Here is a 24,451-nt window from a genome sequence, read left to right on the forward strand (position 1 = left end):
CAAACCGGATCTGGATCTCATGGCATCTCGCCCGAACGCCAAGCTTCCTTGTTACGGATCCAGGTCCAGGGACCCGGGTGCGGTGCTGGTAGATGCACTAGCAGCCCCTTGGGTTTTCAACATAGCTTATGTGTTTCCACCTTTTCCGTTGCTACCTCGACTGATTGCCAGGATCAAACAGGAAAGAGCATCTGTGATTCTGATAGCGCCTGCGTGGCCACGCAGGACCTGGTATGCAGACCTAGTGGACATGTCGTCCTGTCCACCATGGTCTCTACCCCTGAGGCAGGACCTTCTAATCCAGGGTCCTTTCAACCATCCAAACCTAATTTCTCTGAGGCTGACTGCTTGGAAATTGAACGCTTTATTCTATCAAAGCGTGGGTTTTCGGATTCGGTTATTGATACATTAATACAGGCTCGGAAACCTGTTACCAGAAAAATTTACCACAAGATATGGCGTAAATATTTATATTGGTGTGAATCCAAGAGTTACTCATGGAGTAAGGTTAGGATTCCTAGGATATTGTCTTTTCTACAAGAGGGTTTAGAAAAGGGCTTATCCACTTGTTCGCTAAAGGGACAGATTTCTGCTCTGTCTATTCTTTTACACAAGCGTCTGGCAGAGAATCCAGACGTCCAGGCTTTTTGTCAGGCTTTGGCTAGGATTAAGCCTGTGTTTAAAACTGTTGCTCCTCCGTGGAGCTTAAACTTGGTTCTTAAAGTTCTTCAGGGTGTTCCGTTTGAACCCCTTCATTCCATTGATATTAAGCTTTTATCTTGGAAAGTTCTGTTTTTGATGGCTATTTCCTCGGCTCGAAGAGTCTTTGAGTTATCTGCCTTACATTGCGATTCTCCTTATCTGATCTTTCATTCAGACAAGGTAGTCCTGCGTACTAAACCTGGGTTTTTACCTAAGGTTGTTTCTAACAGGAATATTAATCAAGAGATTGTTGTTCCATCGTTATGTCCTAATCCTTCTTCAAAGAAGGAACGTCTTTTGCATAATCTAGACATGGTCCGTGCCCTGAAGTTCTACTTACAGGCAACTAAAGATTTTCAACAAACTTCTTCTCTGTTTGTCGTTTACTCTGGACAGGGGAGAGGTGAAAAGGCTTCGGCTACCTCTCTCTCTTTTTGGCTTCGTAGCATAATACGCTTAGCCTATGAGACTGCTGGACAGCAGCCTCCTGAAAGAATTACAGCTCATTCCACTAGAGCTGTGGCTTCCACCTGGGCCTTTAAGAATGAGGCCTCTGTTGAACAGATTTGCAAGGCTGCAACTTGGTCTTCACTTCATACTTTTTCCAAATTTTACAAATTTGACACTTTTGCTTCTTCGGAGGCTGTTTTTGGGAGAAAGGTTCTACAGGCAGTGGTTCCTTCTGTTTAATGTTCCTGCCTTGTCCCTCCCATCATCCGTGTACTTTAGCTTTGGTATTGGTATCCCATAAGTAATGGATGACCCGTGGACTGAACACACTTAACAAGAGAAAACATAATTTATGCTTACCTGATAAATTTATTTCTCTTGTAGTGTGTTCAGTCCACGGCCCGCCCTGTCTTTTTGAGGCAGGTTCTAAATTTTAAATTATAACTCCAGTCACCACTGCACCCTATAGTTTCTCCTTTCTCGTCTTGTTTCGGTCGAATGACTGGATATGACATGTGAGGGGAGGAGCTATATAGCAGCTCTGCTTGGGTGATCCTCTTGCAACTTCCTGTTGGGAAGGAGAATATATCCCATAAGTAATGGATGACCCGTGGACTGAACACACTACAAGAGAAATAAATTTATCAGGTAAGCATAAATTATGTTTTCATGGTGTTCTCATAAATTCTCTTAGCATCCTTTTGGAATTCCTAGAATTTTACAGTTTCTTCAGGACGGTTTGGATAAAGGTTTTTTCTGCAAGTACTTTGAAGGGACAAATCTCTGCTCTTTCTGTTTTATTTCATAGAAACTAACGCCTAGATTTAGTGTTTTGCGTTAGCCGTCAAAACCAGCGTTAGAGGCTCCTAACGCTTGTTTTGGGCTACCGCTGGTATTTAGAGTCAGTCAGGAAAGGGTCTAACGCTCACTTTGCAGCCGCGACTTTTCCATACCGCAGATCCCCCTACGCCATTTGCGTATCCTATCTTTTCAATGGGATCTTTCTAACGCTGGTATTTAGAGTCTTGGCTGAAGTGAGCGTTAGAAATCTAACGACAAAACTCCAGCCGCAGCAAAAAGCCAGGAGTTAAGAGCTTTCTGGGCTAACGCCGGTTCATAAAACTCTTAACTACTGTGCTCTAAAGTACACTAACACCCATAAACTACCTATGTACCCCTAAACCGAGGTCCCCCCACATCACAGCCACTCTATTAAAAATTTTTAACCCCTAATCTGCCGACCGCACACCGCCGCCACCTACGTTATCCCTATGTACCCCTAATGCTGGGGCTGCTGCTGCCCCTAACACCGCCAACCCCTATTTTATATTTATTAACCCCTAATCTGTCGCCCCCAACGTCGCCTCCACCTACCTACAATTATTAACCCCTAATCTGCCGACCGGACCTCACCGCTACTCTAATAAATATATTAACCCCTAAAGCTAAGTCTAACCCTAACCCTAACACCCCCCTAAGTTAAATATAATTTAAATCTAACGAAATAAATTAACTCTTATTAAATAAATTATTCCTATTTAAAGCTAAATACTTACCTGTAAAATAAATCCTACTATAGCTACAATATAAATTATAATTATATTGTAGCTATTTTAAGATTAATATTTATTTTACAGGCAACTTTGTATTTATTTTAACCAGGTACAATAGCTATTAAATAGTTAATAACTATTTAATAGTTACCTAGTTAAAATAATTACAAAATTAACTGTAAAATAAATCCTAACCGAAGTTACAATTAAACCTAACACTACACTATCAATAAATTAATTAAATACAATACCTACAAATAAATACAATTAAATAAACTAACTAAAGTACAAAAAATAAAAAAGAACTAAGTTACAAAAAATAAAAAAATATTTACAAACATTATAAAAACATTACAACAATTTTAAGCTAATTACACCTACTCTAAGCCCCCTAATAAAATAACAAAGTCCCCCAAAATAAAGAAATGCCCTACCCTATTCTAAAGTACAAATAGAAAACCTCTTTTACCTTACCAGCCCTTAAAAGGGCCTTTTGCGGGGCATGCCCCAAAGAATTCAGCTCTTTTGCCTGAAAAAAAAACATACAATACCCCCCCCCCCCACATTACAACCCACCACCCACATACCCCTAATCTAACCCAAACCACTCTTAAATAAACCTAACACTAAGCCCCTGAAGATCTCCCTACCTTATCTTCACCACGCCGGGTATCACCGATCCGTCCAGAGGAGCCTCCGAAGTCTTGATCCAAGCCCAAGTGGGGGCTGAAGACGTCCATCCTCCGGCTGAAGTCTTGATCCAAGCCCAAGCGGGGGCTGAAGACGTCCATCCTCCGGCTGAAGTCTTGATCCAAGCGGCTGCTGAAGAAGTCCATCATCGGGCAGAAGTCTTCATCCTATCCGGGCAGAAGAGGAGATCCGGACCAGTAAATATCTTCATCCAAGCGGCATCTTCTATCTTCTTCCATCCGACGACGAGCGGCTCCATCTTCAAGACCTCCGGCGCGGATCCATCCTCTTCTTCCGACGTCCTAACACAGAATGAAGGTTCCTTTAAGGGACGTCATCTAACATGGCGTCCCTCGAATTCCAATTGGCTGATAGGATTCTATCAGCCAATCGGAATTAAGGTAGAAAAAAATCTGATTGGCTGATTGAATCAGCCAATCAGATTCAAGTTCAATCAGATTGGCTGATTGGATCAGCCAATCAGATTGAGCTCGCATTCTATTGGCTGTTCCGATCAGCCAATAGAATGCGAGCTCAATCTGATTGGCTGATCCAATCAGCCAATCTGATTGAACTTGAATCTGATTGGCTGATTCAATCAGCCAATCAGATTTTTTTCTACCTTAATTCCGATTGGCTGATAGAATCCTATCAGTCAATTGGAATTCGAGGGACGCCATGTTAGATGACGTCCCTTAAAGGAACCTTCATTCTGTGTTAGGACGTCGGAAGAAGAGGATGGATCCGCGCCGGAGGTCTTGAAGATGGAGCCGCTCGTCGTCTTCGGATGGAAGAAGATAGAAGATGCCGCTGAAGATGAAGATGTCTACCGGTCCGGATCTCCTCTTCTGCCCGGATAGGATGAACACTTCCGCCCGATGATGGACTTCTTCAGCCGCCGCTTGGATCAAGAGTTCAGCCGGAGGATGGACGTCTTCAGCCCCCGCTTGGGCTTGGATCAAGACTTCGGAGCCTGGACCGATCGGTGATACCCGGCGTGGTGAAGATAAGGTAGGAAGATCTTCAGGGGCTTAGTGTTAGGTTTATTTAAGGGGGGTTTGGGTTAGATTAGGGGTATGTGGGTGGTGGGTTGTAATGTTGGGGGGGGGGGTATTGTATGTTTTTTTTTCCAGGCAAAAGAGCTGAATTCTTTGGGGCATGCCCCGCAAAAGGCCCTTTTAAGGGCTGGTAAGGTAAAAGAGCTTTTCTATTTTTATTTTAGAATAGGGTAGGGAATTTTTTTTGTTTTGGGGGGCTTTGTTATTTTATTAGGGGGCTTAGAGTAGGTGTAATTAGCTTAAAATTGTTGTAATATTTTTCTAATGTTTGTAAATATTTTTTTATTTTTTGTACTTAAGTTAGTTTATTTAATTGTATTTATTTGTAGGTATTGTATTTAATTAATTTATTGATAGTGTAGTGTTAGGTTTAATTGTAGATAATTGTAGGTATTTTATTTAATTAATTTATTGATAGTGTAGTGTTAGGTTTAATTGTAACTTAGGTTAGGATTTATTTTACAGGTAATTTTGTAATTATTTTAACTAGGTAACTATTAAATAGTTATTAACTATTTAATAGCTATTGTACCTGGTTAAAATAAATACAAAGTTGCCTGTAAAATAAATATTAATCCTAAAATAGCTACAATATAATTATAATTTATATTTTAGCTATATTAGGATTTATTTTACAGGTAAGTATTTAGCTTTAAATAGGAATAATTTATTTAATAAGAGTTAATTTATTTCGTTAGATTTAAATTATATTTAACTTAGGGGGTGTTAGGGTTAGACTTAGCTTTAGGGGTTAATACATTTATTAGAGTAGCGGCGAGGTCCGGTCGGCAGATTAGGGGTTAATAATTGTAGGTAGGTGGAGGCGACGTTGGGGACGGCAGATTAGGGGTTAATAAATATAATATAGGGGTCGGCGGTGTTAGGGGCAGCAGATTAGGGGTACATAGGGATAATGTAGGTTGCGGCGGTGTACGGAGCGGCAGATTAGGGGTTAAAAAATATGCAGGGGTCAGCGATAGCAGGAGCGGCAGATTAGGGGTTAATACGTGTAAGGTTAGGGGTGTTTAGACTTAGGAAGTGTTTCCCCATAGGAAACAATGAGGCTGCGTTAGGAGCTGAACGCTGCTTTTTTGCAGGTGTTAGGTTTTTTTTCAGCTCAAACTGCCCCATTGTTTCCTATGGGGGAATCGTGCACAAGCACGGTTTTGAAGCTGGCCGCGTCCGTAAGCAACGCTGGTATTGAGAGTTGCAGTGGCGGTAAATATGCCTGTACGCTCCCTTTTTGGAGCCTAACGCAGCCCTTCTGTGATCTCTAAATACCAGCAGTATTTAAAAGGTGCGGGGGGAAAAATCCAGCGTTAGCTACGCGGGTCGTTACCGACAAAACTCTAAATCTAGCCGTAAGATTGCTAAACTTCCTGATATTCACTGTTTTGTTCAGGCTTTGGTCCATAGCAAGCCTATTATTAAAACTAGTTCTCCTCCATTGAGTCTTAATTTTGTTTTCAAGGTTTTGCAGGCTTCTCCTTTTGAGCCTATGCATTCTTTGGATATTAAACAACTTTCTTGGAAAATATTGTTCCTTTTAGCTATATCTTCTGCTAGAAGAGTTTCTGAATTGTCTGCTCTCTCTTTCTTGTGAGTCTCCTTTTCTGATTTTCTATCAGGATAAAGCTGTTTTGTGGACTTCGTTTAAATTTCTTCCTAAGTTTCTGAATTCTAACAACATTAGTAGGGAAATAGTTGTTTCTTCCTTGTGTCCGAATCTTAAGAATTCGCTTGAAAAATCGTTACTCTTTAGATTTGGTAAGGGCTTTGAAATACTATGTTGAGGCTACTAAGAATTTCCGGAAAACTTCTAGTCTATTTGTTGTCTTTTCTGGTTCTAGGAAAGGTCAAAAAGTCTCTGCCATTTCTTTGGCAACTTTTGATTCACAAGGCTAATTTGGTGGGTGGACAGTCTCCGCCTCAGAGAATTACAGCTCATTCTACTAGATCAGTTGCCACTTCTTGGGCTTTTAAGAATGAAGATTCAGTTGATCAGATTTGAAAAGCGGCAACTTGGTCTTCTTTGCATACATTTACAAAATTTTACCATTTTGATGTATTTTCTACCAAAGACTGCTTCAGAAGAAGCAAAGTTCTTCAGGCACCTGTCTGTTTGATTCTTCTGTTTATAAGAAGAACTTTTTTTTTTGGATTTAATTTCTCAGCGGAAATGGCTTTTTTTCTAATTAAATTTAATTTTTTATTGAGATTGAAAATATAAGCAATACAATTTTGCCTTATGAAAAGCTAAAGTGAAACAAGTTATAGCAATTGACAAGATTATTACTATACATGGCATTGTAAAAGTAATATTCAAAGGACATGTATTACAATATTTATTGGTATTTAGGTATATAATGCTGCATATGTGTCAAAATAAAGCACAAAATAAACTTCAGTTTTTCCTCGTATATAAGAAATAAGTATCCCCTTAGCTATTTTCTAAACAAAAAAGGGAGTGTTAACTCCCCTAATGATATACAATGTCCTCTCTTGGACCATCAAGAATATAAATCAAACAATAGTGGGGAAACTTTGGGGGGAACAAAGAGACAAAAAGGGTCGCTCTTGGACCCTGATACGTATCATATTTTGAAAGCAACTGTAAAGCCTGGGCCCGAAATATAGTGCTAGAAAGAGGTTTCTAAGTGAAAATAGAATATAACATCTATTTTATATCCATTTAGAGGTGTGCAAGTATAGAGATAGTTTTTCTAATTTTCTAATGGAGATCCCTGTTCTTATTAAGATGCTTTATAGTGGGTTGCAAATATAAGGCTTGAGCATATTTATAATATTAAGTCAGCCTATTGCCAAGCATCAACTAGTCTCACAGTGTACTATTCCAGATCTATAGGTAACCCAACAAGGTACAGTGGTCAACAAGGTCTGAAGCTAACTGTAGCTTGCTTAGTGTTGTATGGGAGCATGTAGACTTTGCACAACACCGCTAACTAAGCTTTTATTATTTAGAGCGTTTCTAAGTTCTGCAGAGTTAAGTAAGGAACCTGGGGTTAAAGACCACATTAAATATAGGTCTAACCGAAGTGTGAGAAGATCTTTTTATTTTTTTCTAAAGTATAAGGGGAATGAAGGCTCATGTTATCTGGAAGGGTAAATAAACTAGGGGAGAACAGCACTTACACTATATGATTATGTATTTTAGCGGGAAATATATCTATACTTTAAGCTGTTCAGCAGGCTAAAATATTCTATCTTTAGGAGGCTAGGTTAGTTAGTCTTAAGTTGTGGCTTAACGCTTAAGCCACAACTTATCTCTAGAGCGAAGTGGCATAGAAATAGAGTAAAAATAATGCCATGTCTCACTGAGTATATAACATAGTACTAGCAGGAGGCAATTTCATAATTAAGCTACCGAATCTAGGAAATTGCATATATAAGAAACAGCATCTATACCAATAATAAAAACAAATAACAGAACACACAGAAAAGATCCAGCATCCAAACAGAGCAATCTGAACACCAAGCTACATGAAAATATCTGTTTCAGCAAATAGTTACTCTCTTGTGATACCTGGATATAAGTCAGAGCACATGGTGGAACTAGACAAACAAACAACTACAAATAAACGGCTATGGAGCTAACATTATTAATGGTAGCCTTGTCATTATAAGTCTAGCCAGGTCCTGTTAAGTGATTCCCAAGGGTTGTATGAGGAATAGGGGAAATATATAAACACTTATGCATATTAATAGGACCCATGGCTAAGTGCTTAGGTAAATAAGTGTCCACATAACTTACTATCGGTTGTACTAAACATTATCTAGTATAAGCAGTTCTGAAGGGGTGGATTTAACCAATATGCATTCTAGAGGGCAAGGAAAAGATAGACAGTCCTGATCAAAAGCCAAGTTGGGATCAAATATACCGTCTCTTTTCTCATATGTAGGACCATCTGCTCTATTAAGTCTCCTTATCACTGCCCTCTGCTTTAGTGGGGAAATCATGGGCGGACTCGTTTTGTTGAGTATTGCTGTGAGCCACTTTGAGATTAGGGACCACCTGTTCCATTCTGGGTAAATCTGATCCGTTTTTGTGCAAGCCGGTCTCGCCCCGGGGGCGCCTTCCCACGGCCCGACCAGCCGCACACATCAGGTCAGCAGGGATTTCAAAGCGCTTCTGTATCCACTTCCCTTTCTCATCATGGAAATCTTTCCCTGCCCAGGGATCAAGGCTCTTATTCGATATAGAGCATGTATGGTCCCCCTCCGGCTTGTCTAGATGGGTATGCTGTGCTGGGCATGTCGGTAGGTTACCATAGGCACTTAAGGCTTCCTTAGTGGGTCCTGGCTGCTCACATGTTATGTACATCTGAACTTTGAGGGGGGATCGTAAGTAGTTGATAGTATGGAATTTAGCTTCAACTCCAGGTCATTGAAGTGGTTATTAAGTTGCAGAACAGCTTTCTCCCACTTAGTTACCGCATCCATAGTAAGATCGGGTCTGTAGTTAAAACCTTCCTCCTTCGGGGTCACTATATGTCCAAAAGATCACTTAGGGCCCAGGCCAACTTTGAACAGATTCTTGAAATTGCTTGTATAAAAGCAGTTTGCTGGAGTATCAAATGTACTCTGTAACCCAGTTACTTGGGGTGGGGACTTGTGCAGACACCCCAGCCAAAGGCTTAAAGGGATACTGAACCCAAATTTTTCCTTTCGTGATTCAGATAGAGCATGCAATTTTAAGCAACTTTCTAATTTACTCCTATTATCAATTTTTCTTTGTTCTCTTGCTATCTTTATTTGAAAATGAAAGTCCAGAACCCTGGGCAGCACTTTTTATTGGTGGATGAATGTATCCACCAATCAGCAAGAACAACCCAGGCTGTTCACCAAAATGGGCCGGCATCTAAACTTACATTCTTGCTTTTCAAATAAAGATACCAAGAGAATGAAGAACATTTGATAATAGGAGTAAATTAGAAAGTTGCTTAAAATTGCATGCTCTATCTGAATCACAAAAGAAAAAATTTGGGTTCAGTGTCCCTTTAAATACCTCCCCCACTTCCCTCATCCCCCAGTCATTCTTTGCCTTTCGTCACAGGAGGTTGGCAGAGAAGTGTTTCGGAAGATTACGGAGTAGTCTCTTATGGAGGGTAGTACTCTTCGAGATGGGGCGGGAGTTTTAAGTAGCCCTGTCGGCCTCTCAGTGAGAACATGGATGAAGGTAAGAGTCCGGAGATGCTAAACCATCCTGACTCATATTAACAGCTCCATTAGCCATCAGCATTGACGAGTTTCGCTGCCTGCTTTCTTCACTCAAGTCCATGTCAGAAGCAACGCTACTATTTGTCAAACTTGAAGGACCGTGTTACTGTTCCATGGAATAAATTTCGGTAAGATCGTTTAATTTTCCTTTTCATTGTGGGAATGTAATGTAAATTATAGAAGACAGGGTCTCAGTGGGACTCCTTTATCTTTATGGAATCAAGGGTTAATATCTCCTTAGGGGGGTTATTGAGCAGTGGGGGGACTTAAATCATGTTTGTTATGTGATTCTGTCTGCTTATGTGTAGAAATGTTGGGGCTCATGGCTATTATGGAACGTACAATTTTTTCGAGCTTCCCAGTTCTTGTGGACTGGCGCGCTTTTCTTTGGCCTACATGTCGCACCTCGTGACCGGGCATGGTCACGTTTTCGTTCTCCATTTCTGTATTCGTGACCGAGTGTCGGTGGAGAGGATCTGTTTCTCTACTTGTCTGGGTCATAGGAAGTGGTGAGTGCCCCAACCATTGGGGGTGTAAGGTGCCAGTTGCTTTTGTCCATAATTTAATAAGTCACGCTATGGAGGATTCTGATTGTTCAGAGAAGGATTTCTCTGATTCAGGTTCTGTTACTTGCGTAGATTGTGGGGAGGCCAAGGTAATCCAGCCCAATCAATTATGTTCGGTATGCCGTAATAGAATGCTCTCTTCTCCCTCTGGGGTGAGGCTAGAGACCACTGAGCCATCTGCCTCTGATTCTGTGTCCCATGAGGTGCATTCCCTAGAATATTCTGTTCTTACACAGGCAGTTGTCCCGAATACCGTTACCCCTTCTCCGGAAGAAGGTTAATTTCCACCAGAGGTTACTGCACGGTTCTACATGGCCATATCTTTGGCGTTGGCGCACTTACATCTTCCTAATTGCAAGCAAAGAGTTAATTTGTGTCCCCTTAACCACCCTTGGGGGTGTCAGGTGCGAGTTCGATTATATCAGATCTTTCCTCTGGGAAAGTGTTTTCCTCTGAGGCTTCATGGGTACAGCCTTCAGGGTCGGGGGCCCTCAGATGCCCTGCCTGAGGCATATTTTGTATTTAGATTCAGACTGGCGACCCTGCGTTTACTATTGCGGCATGGGTTGGCGGCTTTGGAGGATTCTAGTTCTGATTTGTCAACGGATCCTCAGGCTTCTGGATCAGATGGCGAACAGCGCTAGACGATGGAGGGATGAGATCCTACTCCTGGTCGTCTCTCTTGTTTTGTGTGTTTAATCTCAGTTCTGAGCTCCTGAGGATTAGGATATCTGACAGGCTGGTCCTGTTAGTGTTTCCATTCCTCTTTGGCGTTCACCTGCGGGTGCGGCCTACTTTCTTTTGATCTGGTTAGGATGTGTTTTATTTCTTTATTTTGGAGCTTGTGGCTGTTGTAGATTTTCCTTTTTAGGGAAATTCCTTTTTCTCTTGGATTTTGATGCTAGCGATTTTATGGTCACAATAGATATTACTTCTGGCTGAAATCCAAAAAAAATAAATATATTTTAAGACAATGTTTAAGCCTCAAAGCTTATTTGTCTGTTGTTTGTCTGTTTATTCTAGCCCTGCTAGAGTTTAGATTTTCAATTAGCCCTTGAACTGTGCGGTTGTACCCTGGTGAGCAGGCTGGTCCTGATTGGGTACTTGTTCACTCTATTCTGTTAAGGTTCTATCAGACATATTGTATCCTTGACAACAGGCTGGTCCTGTTTGGGTGCTAAGTTTGCTTACCTCTTGTTACAAGGTTGTTTTTCTTGTTTCTACAAGTTATAGGAGGCCCTTCTATCCTAGATATCAGGCTGGTCCTACTTTATTTAATTTTGGTGAGGCGTCCGATGTTGGTTGTACTCAATACTAAGTGTTTTGTCCCTGCATAGCTTACGTGGTTTGCTGGGATTACGATTCTGCTATGGAAGTATATTTGAGGTTCCTGAGGTCCTTGGACAGCAGCTAGAGTCCTCCCTTCCGAGGGGGGAGGATCAGATGACTGCATGGAGATCTCCAGTACCTGGTGTAGGGGCGATTATTCCCCCCTATTGGTACTCCTTGTGAATTGGATTGTCCGAGTTTCAGATCTCTTTCGCCAGTGTTTCTCTCCTCTTTTTTGAGGATTGCAATGCTTTTCTCTTCCCCTTGCCTTTTGGGGTAGGACTTTCGGTCATCTGGTTGCGGAGACTCTGTTCTTAGGGACCGTTTTTTGTCTTTGCAGTATCCCCTTTTTGATCCTATATACTTGGGGATCTGGGGGATTGTTATGCAATCTCTCTTGCCGTCAACCAATAGGAGTTTTTAGGATACTCGTTCATTCGTTAATTCCTTGAGCTGTAGGTTTTCTGAGGGTTGATCCAGACTGGATCTTTAGAGACTGTCATATTCTCTCAATCATGGAGTTCTGATCTCTTTTGGGTCCTTTATTTGTCTTCAGGCTTTGTGGGTGTTATCTTAGAGGCCTTTTTGGGCTGAGTAGACAGCCACTGGGATACATCATGAGAGATAAGAGTTCAAGACCCCATGGGGGTATGGCATGCATAAACTTCTGTGCAAATTTCATTTCCAGGTAACTTTGTGGTCGTTCTGCAAGGTTTTGGGGGTCCGGTTTTCTTTCATGTAATTGGCAAGAGTCCATGAGCTAGTGACATATGGGATATACAATCCTACCAGGAGGGGCAAAGTTTCCTAAACCTCAAAATGCCTGTAAATACACCCCTCACCACACCCACAATTCAGTTTTACAAACTTTGCCTCCTATGAAGGTGGTGAAGTAAGTTTGTGCTAGATTTCTACGTTGATACGTGCTTCTCAGCATTTTGAAGCCCGATTCCTCTGAGTACAGTGTTTGTCAGAGGGATATGAAGGGACTATCACTTATTGAATGCAATGGTTTTCCTTGCGGGACATCTATTTCATAGGTTCTCTGTTATCGGTCGTAGAGATTCATCTCCTTCCTCCCTTTTTCAGATCGACAATATACTCTCATAGTCCATTGCCTCTACTGATAACTGATAAATGTGGATGGGTGTCTTTCGGTAAGTATGTATTCATTACTTAAGACACACTCAGCTATGCTTTGGCACTTTATGTATTAATATAAAGTTCTAAATATATGTATTGTACTTATATTTGCCATGAGTCAGGTTTATGTATATTTCCTTTTGCAGACTGTTCAGTTTCATATTTGGGAAAATATTTTTCTTACCTGGGGTTAAGGTTTTTTTTCAAATTGACTGCTTTTTCAGTAAATTTTCGTGGGCAAAATTAGGCTTGCAAGACGCAAAAGGCTGAAGTTTATTGCGTCATTCTTGGCGCAAGAATTTTTTTGGCGCAAAGGTACGTCCGGTGACGCAAGTTAGTCATTTCCGGGGTCTTAGTTGAAGCCGAGTTCCTTGCACAAGGTTGCGTCTGCAGTGACGCAAGTGTGTCAATTCCGGATGTTGTTAGCGCCAAAAAATTTCATTTTGTGTTGTGCGTCATACTTGGCGCCAAATAATTTCATTATTTAAAACCCCATTCCTATGTGCCTCTTGCCTTTTTTTTATGTCAGAGGGCTATGCTGTTTGCATTTTTTTCCCATTCCTGAAACTGCCATATAAGGAAATTGATCATTTTGCTTTATATGTTGTTGTTGTTTTTTTTTCTCTTACATTTGCAAGCTGTCTCAATCTGATCCTGTCTCAGAAACCACTGTTGGAACCCTGCTGCCTGATAACAGTTCTACCAAAGCTAAATGTATCTGTTGTAAATTTGTGGAGATTATATCTCCAACTGTGGTATGTAATAGTTGTCATGATAAGCTTTTACATTCAGAGAATGTATCCATCAGTAATAGTACAATGCCTGTTGTTCCTTCAAGATCTAATGTACATGATATCCCTGTGAATATAAAAGATTTTATTGATGATGCGATTCGGAAGTCTTTGTCTGCTATCCTGCCTTCTAATAAACGTAAAAGGTCTTTTAAAACTTCTCATAAAGTTGATGAAATTTCAAATGACCGACAACATGCTGACTTATCCTCCTCTGATGAGGATCTATCTGATTCAGAAGATCCTACCCCGGATATCTTTAAGATGGAGTATATTCGTTCCTTGTTAAGAGGTGTTGATTACGTTGGATATTGAGGAAACTAGTTCTCTTGATATTAAAACTAGTAAACATTTAAACTCTGTTTATAAATCTCCGGTGGTTACTCCAGAGGTTTTTCCAGTTCCTGATGCTATTTCTGATATGATTTCTAAGGAATGGAATAGGCCTGGTACTTCTTTTATCCCTTCAAGGTTTAAAAAATTGTATCCTTTGCCAGCAGTTAGTTTGGAGTTTTGGGAAAAGATTCCAAGAGTTGATGGGGCTATTTCTACTCTTGCCAAACGTACTACTATTCCTATGGAAGATAGTACTTCCTTTAAGGACCCTTTCGATAGAAACTTGAATCTTATCTAAGGAAAGCTTATTTATATTCTGGCTATCTTCTCAGGCCTGCCATTTCTATGGCTGATGTTGCAGCGGCATCAACTTTTTGGTTGGAAAGTTTAGCGCAACAGGAAACAGATCCTGATTTGTCTAGCATTGTTCGCTTGCTTAAACATGCTAATCATTTTATTTGTGATGACATTTTTGATATCATCAAAATTGATGTTAAAGCTATGTCTTTAGCTATTTTAGCTAGAAGAGCTTTGTGGCTCAAATATTGGAATGCTGACATGCTATCTAAATCTAGATTACTATCTCTTTGTTTCCAAGGTAATAATTTATTTGTTTCTCAGTTGGATTCAATTATTTCAACTGTTACTGGGGGGAATGGAGTTTTTTGCCTCAGGATAAAAGACCTAAAGGTAAATCTAAAGCTTCTAACCCTTTTCGTTCCTTTCGACAAAATAAAGAACAGAAACCCAATTCTTCCACCAAAGAATCTGGTTCCAATTGGAAACCTTCTTTAAGTTGGAATAAATCCAAGCCGTTTAAGAAACCAAAGCCAGCCCCCAAGTCTGCATGAAGATGCGGCCCTCATTCCAGCTCAGCTGGTAGGGGCAGATTAAGATTCTTCCAAAGTATTTGGGCAGATTCTGTCCAAAATCTATGGATTCAGAGTATTGTCTCTCAAGGGTACCGAGTAGGATTCAGAGTAAGACCTCCTGTGAGAAGATTTTTTTCTCTCACGCATCCCAGCGAATCCAGTAAAGGCTCAGGCTTTTCTGAAGTGTTTCAGACCTGTAGCTTTTAGGGGTAATCATACCAGTTTTGTTTCAGGAACAGGGTCTGGGGTTTTATTCAAATCTATTCATTGTCCCAAAGAGAGAAAATTCATTCAGGCCAGTTCTGGGTCTGAAAATTTGGAATCGTTTTGTAAGAGTGCCAACTTTCCAAATGGTGACTATAAGGACTATTCTGCCTTTTGTTCAGCAAGGGCATTATATGTCCACGATAGACTTACAGTATGCATATCTTCATATTCCAATTCATCCAGACCACTATCAGTTTCTGAGATTCTCTTTTCTAGACAAGCATTACCAATTTGTTGCTCTTCTATTTGGCCTAGCTGCAGCTCCAAGAAACTTTTCAAAAGTTCTCGGTGCCCTACTCTCTAATCAGAGAACGGGGTATTTCAGTGTTTCCTTATTTGGACGATATCTTGGTATTAGCTCAGTTTTTAGATTCTGCAGAATCTCACACAAATCAACTAGTGTTGTTTCTTCAAAGACATGGTTGGAGGATCAATTTACCAAAAAGTTCCTTAATTCCTCAGACAAGGGTCACCTTTTTAGGTTTCCAGATAGATTCAGTGTCCATGACTCTGTCTCTAACAGACAAGAGACGATTAAAATTGGTTTCAGCTTGTTGGAACCTTCAGTCTCAATCATTCCCTTCAGTAGCTGGAAGTTTTAGGTCTCATGACTGCAGCATCGGACGCGATCTAGTTTTCATATGAGACCTCTCCAGCTTTGTATGCTGAATCAATGGTGCAGGGATTATACAAAGATATCAGAATTTACATCCTTAAATCCCAATGTTCGACTCTCTCTGACTTGGTGGTTAGATCACCATCGTATAGTTCAAGGGGCCTCTTGTTTGTCCAATCTGGACTGTGATCACAACAGATGCAAGTCTTTCAGGTTGGGGAGCTGTCTATGGATCTCTGACAGCACAAGGGGTTTGGAAATCTCAAGAGGCGAGGTTACCAATCAATATTTTAGAACTCCGTGCTATTTTCAGGGCTCTTCAGGTTTGGCTTCTGTTGAAGAGAGAACCGTTCATTTGTTTTCAGACAGACATTATCACAACTGTGGCATATGTCAATCATCAGGGTGGGACTCACACTCCCCAAGCTATGAAAGAAGTATCCTGGATACTTTCTTGGGCGGAATCCAGCTCCTGTCTAATTTCTGTGGTTCATATCCCAGGTGTAGACAATTGGGAAACAGATTATCTCAGCTGTCAGACTTTACATCCGGGGGAGCGGTCGCTCCATCCAGATGTGTTTTTTTCAGATTGTTCATATGTGGGGTCTTCCAGAAATAGATCTTATGGCTTCCCATCTAAACAAGAAACTTCCTAAGTACTTGTCCAGGTCCAGGGATCCTCAGACGGAGGCAGTGGATGCGTTAGCAGTTCCTTGGTGTTACCAACCTGCTTATATCATCCTGCCTCTATTTCTTCTTCCAAGAGTGATTTCCAAGATCATCATGGAACAATTGTTTGTGTTGCTGGTAGCTCCAGCATGGCCTCACAGGTTTTGGTATGCAGATCTTGTTCGGATGTCCAGTTGTGAACCTTGGCCACTTTCTTTAAGACCAGACCTTCTGTCTTAAGGTCCATTTTTTCATCAGGATCTCAAATCATTAAATTTGAAGGTATGGAAATTGAACGCCTAGTGCTTAGTCATAGAGGTTTCTCTGACTCAGTGATTAATACTATGTTACAGGCTCGTAAATCTGTTTCTAGGAAGATTTATTATCGAGTTTGAAAGTCTTATATTTCATGGTGTTCATCTCATAAATTCTCCTGGCATTCTTTTAGAATTCCTAGAATTTTACAGTTTCTTCAGGATCATTTGATAAAGGTTTGTCTGCAAGTTCCTTGAAGGGACAAATCTCTACTTTCCGTTTTATTTCACGGAAAGATTGCTAAGCTTCCTGATATTCATATCAAGCCTGTCTTTAAATCAATCTCTCCTCCTTTGAGTCTTAATTTGGTTTTGAGGGCTTTACTGGCTTCTCCTTTTGAGCCTATGCATTCTTTGGACATTAAATTACTTTCCTGGAAAGTGTTGTTCCTTTTGGCAATCTCTTCTGCTAGAAGAGTTTCCGAATTTTCTGCTCTTTCTTGTGAATCTCCTTTTCTGATTTTCCTTTAGGATAGGGCAGTTTTGCGGACTTCATTTAAATTTCTACCTAAGGTTGTGAATTCTAACAACATTAATAGAGAAATTGTTGTTCCTTCTTTGTGTCCTAATCCTAAGAATTCTTTGGAGAGATCCTTACATTCTTTGGATGTTGTAAGAGCTTTGAAATATTATGTTGAAGCTACTAAAGATTTCAGGAAGACTTCTAGTCTTTTTGTCGTCTTTTCTGGTTCTAGGAAAGGTCAGGAGGCTTCTGCCATTTCCTTGGCATCTTGGTTAAAGCTTTTGATTCATCAGGCTTATTTGGAGTCGGGTCAGGCGCCGCCTCAGAGAATTACAGCTCATTCTACTAGATCAGTCTCCACTTCGTGGGCTTTTAAGAATGAAGCTTCAGTTGACCAGATTTGCAAAGCAGCAACTTGTTCTTCTTAGCATACATTTACTAAATTCTACCATTTTTATGTATTTGCTTCCTCGGAAGCAGTTTTTGGTAGAAAAGTTTTTCAGGCAGCTGTTTCAGTTTGATTCCTCTGCTTATGTTTAAGTTTTTTCTTTTCATTTATGAAAATAAACTTAGATTTTGGGTTGTGGTTTATTTTTTTCAGCGGAAAATGGCTGTTATTATTTTATCCCTGTCTGTCTAGTTCCACATCTTGGGTGTTACTATCCCATACGTCACTAGCTCATGGACTCTTGCCAATTACATGAAAGAAAACATAATTTATGTAAGAACTTACCTGATAAATTAATTTCTTTCATATTGGCAAGAGTCCATGAGACCCACCCTTTTTATGGTGGTTATGATTTTTTGTATAAAGCACAATTATTTCCAAATTCCTTTTTTGATGCTTTTTACTCCTTTATTTATCACCTCACTACTTGGCTATTCGTTAAACTGAATTGTGGGTGTGGTGAGGGGTGTATTTATAGGCATTTTGAGGTTTGGGAAACTTTGCCCCTCCTGGTAGGATTGTATATCCCATACATCACTAGCTCATGGACTCTTGCCAATATGAAAGAAATTAATTTATCAGGTAAGTTCTTACATAAATTATGTTTTTTTTAACCTAGTCCTTGTTTTTGACTTGGCATTTTGGATAATCTGTTTTTCGGATTGTAATAGTCTTGGATCTGTCTGGCGTTCAGAAGTAGGCTTGTTTTGCCGGTCCTGGGGAAATCTCCTTGTTTCTACTGGGGCGGTTCTTTTTCTCTCTTCTGGAGAGATGGAGGAATTTTTTCCTGGAAATTTCTTTACTGGAATATTCCTGGGTTTCTTCGTTTTCCTTCTATTGGAAGGATCTGGTCTACTGCACCTATCCAGTTGGTTCCTTCAGAGGTAGTTTTCCTCATCTGATTTTAGGAGTTCAGTGGGTCGAGGATTTTTCTTGTACCCTCCCTTCTTTCTTTAGGAACTCGTGGTTGGAGATTCATTATCTAATCTCAGGGTCTTTTGATGCTTTGATTTTTTTAATCTCTCTTGTCCTTTGGGACATTGACAGTCACTTCTGTGATAGAACTATTTGATCGAAGTAGGGGTCAGGAATTCTCACTGCTCTGTTTAGGAACCTTCCCCTAGCGGGTCGTTGGTTCTTCCTTATTGATCAGGGGTGTTGTCCTCCCTTATCCCGTTTTCTAGTAGAGGGGGAGTTGGTCCGCCCTGTTTTCTGAGTTTTGTTCTCTTTTTCCTTTCCAGGAATGTCCTGGTGCAGGTTTGCTAGCTACTCGGTTGTCTAGTTACTATGGTTTGACGTTTAGTCTGACTGCCTATCCGATGGAAGCCTGCGGCTTTCGTTTCTGGCGTAAACGGATGTTAATATTCCATTCCTGTTCTGCTCCCGTGGTTTCTTTCTGACCTACGGGTGCTAGTTAGCTGTCTATGGTAAGGTAGTCTTGTTCTACCTTTTTGTCCTTTTGTCCTTCTGGGACTTCGGTTCTGGTTAATGCTTTACATTGGTTCCTTTTAGATCCATGTGGGAGGTGATCTGGAATTTTTCCTTTCTTTGCTCTCCTCCGTCGGTAAAGTATTTTCTATGGGACTTTGTCCTCTTGCAGCCTGGAAGCCGCTCTTTTTCGAGTTATGCTAGGGGCTTCTTTCTCTGTTTTGTCCTTGACTTTTCAGGGATTTTTTCTGGAGGTTCTTTCGGACCTTCTTATCTTATTCTTCCCTTTTTTCAGTTAGGGAGAATGTGGTGTGAAAGTTTGTTTGTTGTTTCCCTTGCTATTTTTATTTTTTCTTCTGGCACCTTTTTTCACCCTGATATTTCTCCTACTGTTCCTTGTTCCCTTGGCAGAATGACTGGGGGAATGAGGGAAGTGTCTGAGGTATTTAAGCCTTTGGCTGGGGTGTCTTTGCCTCCTCCTGGTGGCCAGGTTCTGTGTTTCCCAAAAGTAGTGAATGCAGCTGTGGACTCTCCCCATACAGAAGAAAATAAAATCATCAGGTAAGCATAATTTAAGTTCCCCCCCCCCCCTGGTTCAAGAAGGTAAATTTATGACAACCATATATTTGAAGGATGCCTAGCTAAACATTCCAATTCACAAAGACCATTTCCAGTTTCTAAAATTTGCATTTCTCAACAAGCATTATCAGTTTGTGGCTCTACCTTTTGATTCAGCCAATGCCCCTTGCATCTTCACAAAGGTTTTATGGGCTCTGTTGGCCATGATTTGAACACTGGGAATCTCCATTGCTCCCTATTTGGATGACATCTTGATCCAAGCTTTGTCCTTCTCTCTAGAATCCTCTCATACCCAGAAGGTAATTTCCTTCCTTCAGGATCATGGATGTAACACTAATGTTTCCAAGAGTTCTTTTTCCCCAGCTACAAGGGCACTCTTTCTAGGAGTGATAATAGACTCAATAGTTCAAATGCGCATGTTTCTCACGGAGAAAGGCAAAGATAAACTTACGAAGGCCTGTTGTTCTCTACAGATGGCTCATTCCCTATCTGTAGCACAGTGCATGGAAATAGTGGGTCTTATGGTAGCGCCGTCAGATGCAATACCTTTTGCTAATTTTCATCTTCATCCCCTTCAGTTGTTCATTCTTCATCAGTGGTCAAAGGAATGCTTTCATCTGGAGCATCAAATACAGCTCAGTTCATCAGTCTCTCTTATAGTGGAGGAAGAGTCCTCTTTTGACTGTTGGAGCTTGATTTCTTCGGCCTATCTGGACCTTGGTTACTACTGACACAAGTCTGATAGGTTGGGGCGCTATTTGGGAAGTCCGTAGGGCACAGGGAGTGTGGTTTCCTCAGGAGGCGAGGTTACTTATCACCATTCTAGAACTTTGTGCGATCCTTCCGGCTCTTCAGTCTTGGCCCCTTCTCAGACATAAAAATGTGTTGGTTTTCAGTCAGACAACGTCACGACTGTAGCATACATCAATCATGAGGGAGGGACTCTTGAGTTTCTCACACTGCACACTATTGGCTATTCACATTGGGGATTGGACCGGGAACCAGATTACTTAAGCCATCAGTCAGTACATCCCGGAGAATGATCTCTTCATCAGGACCTGTTTGATCAGTTAGTTCTGAGATGGGGTCTTACAGAAATAGACTTTATGGCGTTCAAGCTGAACCACAAAATTCCGGTTTATTGCGCAAGGTCAAGAGATCCAAGAGCTCAAATGATAGATGCTCTAGTCTGTCCTTGTAACATTTAACTGGCCTCTCTATTTCCCCTGTTTATTCTTCTTTCAAGAGTCATTGCAAGAATCAAAAAGATATTCTCATAGCTCCAGTATGGTCATACAGAACTTATGCGGATCTCATCCAGATGTCATCCTCCCCTCCTTGGATTCTTCCTCTCAGGGAAGATCTGCTTTTTCAAGGTCCATTATATCATCAGGAGCTCAGGTCTCTGAATTTTAATGCGTGGATGTTGAACACCTAGCCCTCAAGAGTAGAGGTTTCTCAGATTCTGTGATCTCCACTCTTCTGCAAGCCAGGAAATAAAGTTTGGAAATCTTATTTTCTTCTACAGGTTTTTCTTGGAAATCATTTAGAATTTCAAGAATTCTTCACTTTCTCCAGGATGGTCGTCTGGAGAAAGGTTTAACAGCTAGCTCTTTAAAGGGTCAGATTTTGGCCTTGTCTGTTTTGTTTCCTAAAAAGTTGGCTAAGTTGCATGATGATCAAACTTTTGTCCAAGCCATGGGGAGAATTCACCCTGTTATGCCTATTTCTCCACCTTGGCATCTAAATCTGGTTCTTTACATTTTGCAAGGTCCTCCCTTTGTACATATGCATAGAACTAAATATGATTTTCTTCCAAAGGTTGTATCTGCTGAGAGCATTAACCAGGAAATTGTTGTTTTATTTTCAGGCTACTAAAGATTTTAGACAGACATTTTTTTTATGTAACAGAAAGGGTCAAAGGGCTATGGCGGTGACTTTCGCATCATGGCTGAAGCAGACAATACGTAAAGCTTACCTGGTTATGGGAAATCCGTCTCCAAAACGAGTTACTGCACATTCTACTAGATCTGTGTCTACCTATTGGGCCTTTAAGAATGAGGCTTCCTTGGAACAGATTTGAAGGGCGGCAACTTGACCTTCTTGTCATATCTTTTTCTTTAAGACTTTGACGTTTATGCTTCTTCAGGAGCTGCTTTTGGCAGGAAAGTCCTTCAGGCCGCAGTGTCCGGCAAATGGGAACTGCGCTTTCTTTGTCCCACCCGTCTCTCAGCTTGGGTATTCTAACCCACATATTATGGACACCTATGGACTTTCCTTATTATAGGAAAGAAAACAGAATTTATACTTAACTATAAATTTCTTTCTTTAGGGCTGAGGAGAGCCCATAGGACCCGCCCTATTTTACTTGAATCTCAAGGGCGACTGTTCTTGTTTGCACCTCTTAACCCTGCTTTCTGTCTTTCATACCTTTTTTCTACCTCTCTCCTCTGCTCTGCTATATGTTAACTGGAGAATGAGTGGGAGTGGGATGGATTAAAAGCTCTTGTAAGGGTTCTTGACCTCAACCTAGAGGCGGGAAGTATATCCCACGTTATGGACTCTCCTCATCCCGAAAGAAAGAAATGTATCAGTAAATATAAATTGATTTTTCCTGTTAGTGAAATTGATTTGAATTATCAACAATGCTATCTGCTTTCTTTCCCAACTCAACACTAGGCCCATAAAACACTTGCTTATTGACTCTGCCTAGTCAACTGTGTAGTCTAGGACTTACCTTTCACATGCCATTTGCCATTTGAAGAAATGCAGTATTTGTTCTAAAACATCAATTTTAATTGCATATCATACATTATATGAGTTTGTTTCTAAAGAGTGTATATAGTCATACTTGTCTATTCAATTACATTTTAAAATTGCAGTCAATTAATTGTTTAACCTGTTATGATTGTTTCAGCTTCTTGTTATTCATTAAGAATCATTATTAATTAATAAAATATGGTTTACTTGTTAGATATGACCCCATGCATGTCCCCTTTGCCTCATGATGGACCATTGATTGAGAAACCATGCCTTGGACAGATAGAAGAAGAGAATGAAGGAAATGGATACAAAACACTAGCAGGTAAGGTCATTTAAGGTGCCTGAAAATACAAGAATAATGAGAGCATTCCAAATAATTTATCACAACAACTAAATAATTTAATCAGAGTCAAAACACTGACAAGTAAACCAAAATATTACTAGCTCAGAAATTCCCAAACATTTGAAATAAACTCACCACAACATTAGTGGCTTAAAGTGAAAATTTATTAAAGACCATATGTTTGGCTATTTTGCCTGTTTTCTGCCAACATTTTAAACCTGATTAATAATATTTTCATCTTTTTTGTTATTTTGAAATCCTTACTAAAAACACTGTGCAATTCCAGCAGTTGGGGATTTTTTGACTATAATATTTGTAATTTGTATATTTTATCTATGACTCAAAGTCTACACTGCTTTCAAAGGCAAGAATGTATCTCTTAAAATGCATCTAATTTTCTTTTTGGGTGTTGGGTTAAATTATTTTTTAGGGCTTAAGAAGCCCCAGGAAAAAGTGGGCCGAGTAGCTCCACACGATGAAGCTGAGGAAGACATCAGTGGGACACAGTTTGTATGTGAAACCGTAATGCGAAGTCTTACACTGGATGCAGCTCCAGATTATAACCCCCCTCAAAAGAAGACTTCTACACACAGTGAGTCAGGGGCCCATTGGTCACTTAAATGTATTATCCGGAATGTTTACAACATGCTTAAGCTGCAAAATGAATATAAAGATTGGGTGCATTTTCTTGAATTATTAAGCATGGAAGTTTAATGTAACTGTAACATATTAAACTCTAAAACAACTACCATTTTTTTATAAAACAATATTTGTACAATTAATTTAATCTTTAAATGGATTGTACAAAGTTTTTCTTAACGTATTTGGGTGGTTCAGCACTGTTTCTGCTCACCAGGCTCTTTGCAGTCATCACCACAAATAAGTTTTAACTACAGCACAAAGTCAGATGAATTCCCCATCCAGAAGTTGCCCTCTGTCATCAGTAGTCAAGAATCCCAGAAGACAGAAGTCAGAGATGTGGGAGATAACATAAACGCAACAGATTCAGGTCAGTAAAATTGTAGCACAAGTGTTCTAACACTTTACTTGAGAGAGGGCTCATTTTTATTTTTATTTGCTTGTTTTCAGATCCAGTGGATACATTTAAATAAATATATATTTTGTATTTGTATATATATATATATATATATATATGTGTGTGTACAGTATGTATATAATGTATATAATTTTTATTATTATTATTTTTTACCTACATGCACGCACATAATAAGGGCACAAAATTTCAACTAGTTCCAGACGAGTAAGAAATTGCAATGTATGAGAAAACAATTGGACTTCTTTCTTATCTGTACATTGAATTGACTGGTAACTTTTCTCCCGTGGCTAGTAATAGTGATATTTTTTTAAACTTTGTTTGTGTGTGTGTATATATATATATATATATATATATATATATATGTGTGTGTATATATATATATATATATATATATATATAAATATTTATATATATTTAGTGTGGAGGATCTCGAGTGGCCTCCACAGAGCCCTGACCTCAACACTATTGAACACCTTTGGGATGGATTGGAACACTGATTGTTAGCCAGACCTTCGTTTTTTTCAACAGTAGTGCCTGACGTTACAAATTTTGGCTTAATGGACAAAAATATCCATAAACTCACTGCAAAATTGTGAAAAGCTGTTATAGCTGCAAAGTGTGAGTGAGGCAACTCAATACTAATGCCCATTGTTTTGGAATGGGATTTCCAACAAGCTTATATAAATGTGACGGTCAGGTGTACTTTTGGCCATATAGGGCCAGATTACAAGTTAAGTGCAAAATATTGCTTCTGCGAAAACTATATTTGCTCTCAA

At 40.0% G+C, this 24,451-nt stretch overlaps 1 protein-coding gene across 2 annotated transcripts in view; it reads left to right on the top strand.

Moving 5' to 3' along the window:
* Window positions 1-24,451, top strand: part of NBR1 (NBR1 autophagy cargo receptor) — a 357,560-nt gene that overhangs the window by 212,764 nt on the left and 120,345 nt on the right. For both annotated transcript variants that reach the window (XM_053699587.1, XM_053699588.1), the window contains 3 exons: window positions 22,487-22,597; window positions 23,049-23,210; window positions 23,475-23,627. In XM_053699587.1, the coding sequence (XP_053555562.1) occupies window positions 22,487-22,597; window positions 23,049-23,210; window positions 23,475-23,627 (426 nt within the window). The remainder of the gene's footprint in view (window positions 1-22,486; window positions 22,598-23,048; window positions 23,211-23,474; window positions 23,628-24,451) is intronic.

The sequence above is a fragment of the Bombina bombina genome, chromosome 1 (genome assembly GCF_027579735.1).
Source record: "Bombina bombina isolate aBomBom1 chromosome 1, aBomBom1.pri, whole genome shotgun sequence".
Taxonomy (NCBI): Eukaryota; Metazoa; Chordata; class Amphibia; order Anura; family Bombinatoridae; genus Bombina; species Bombina bombina.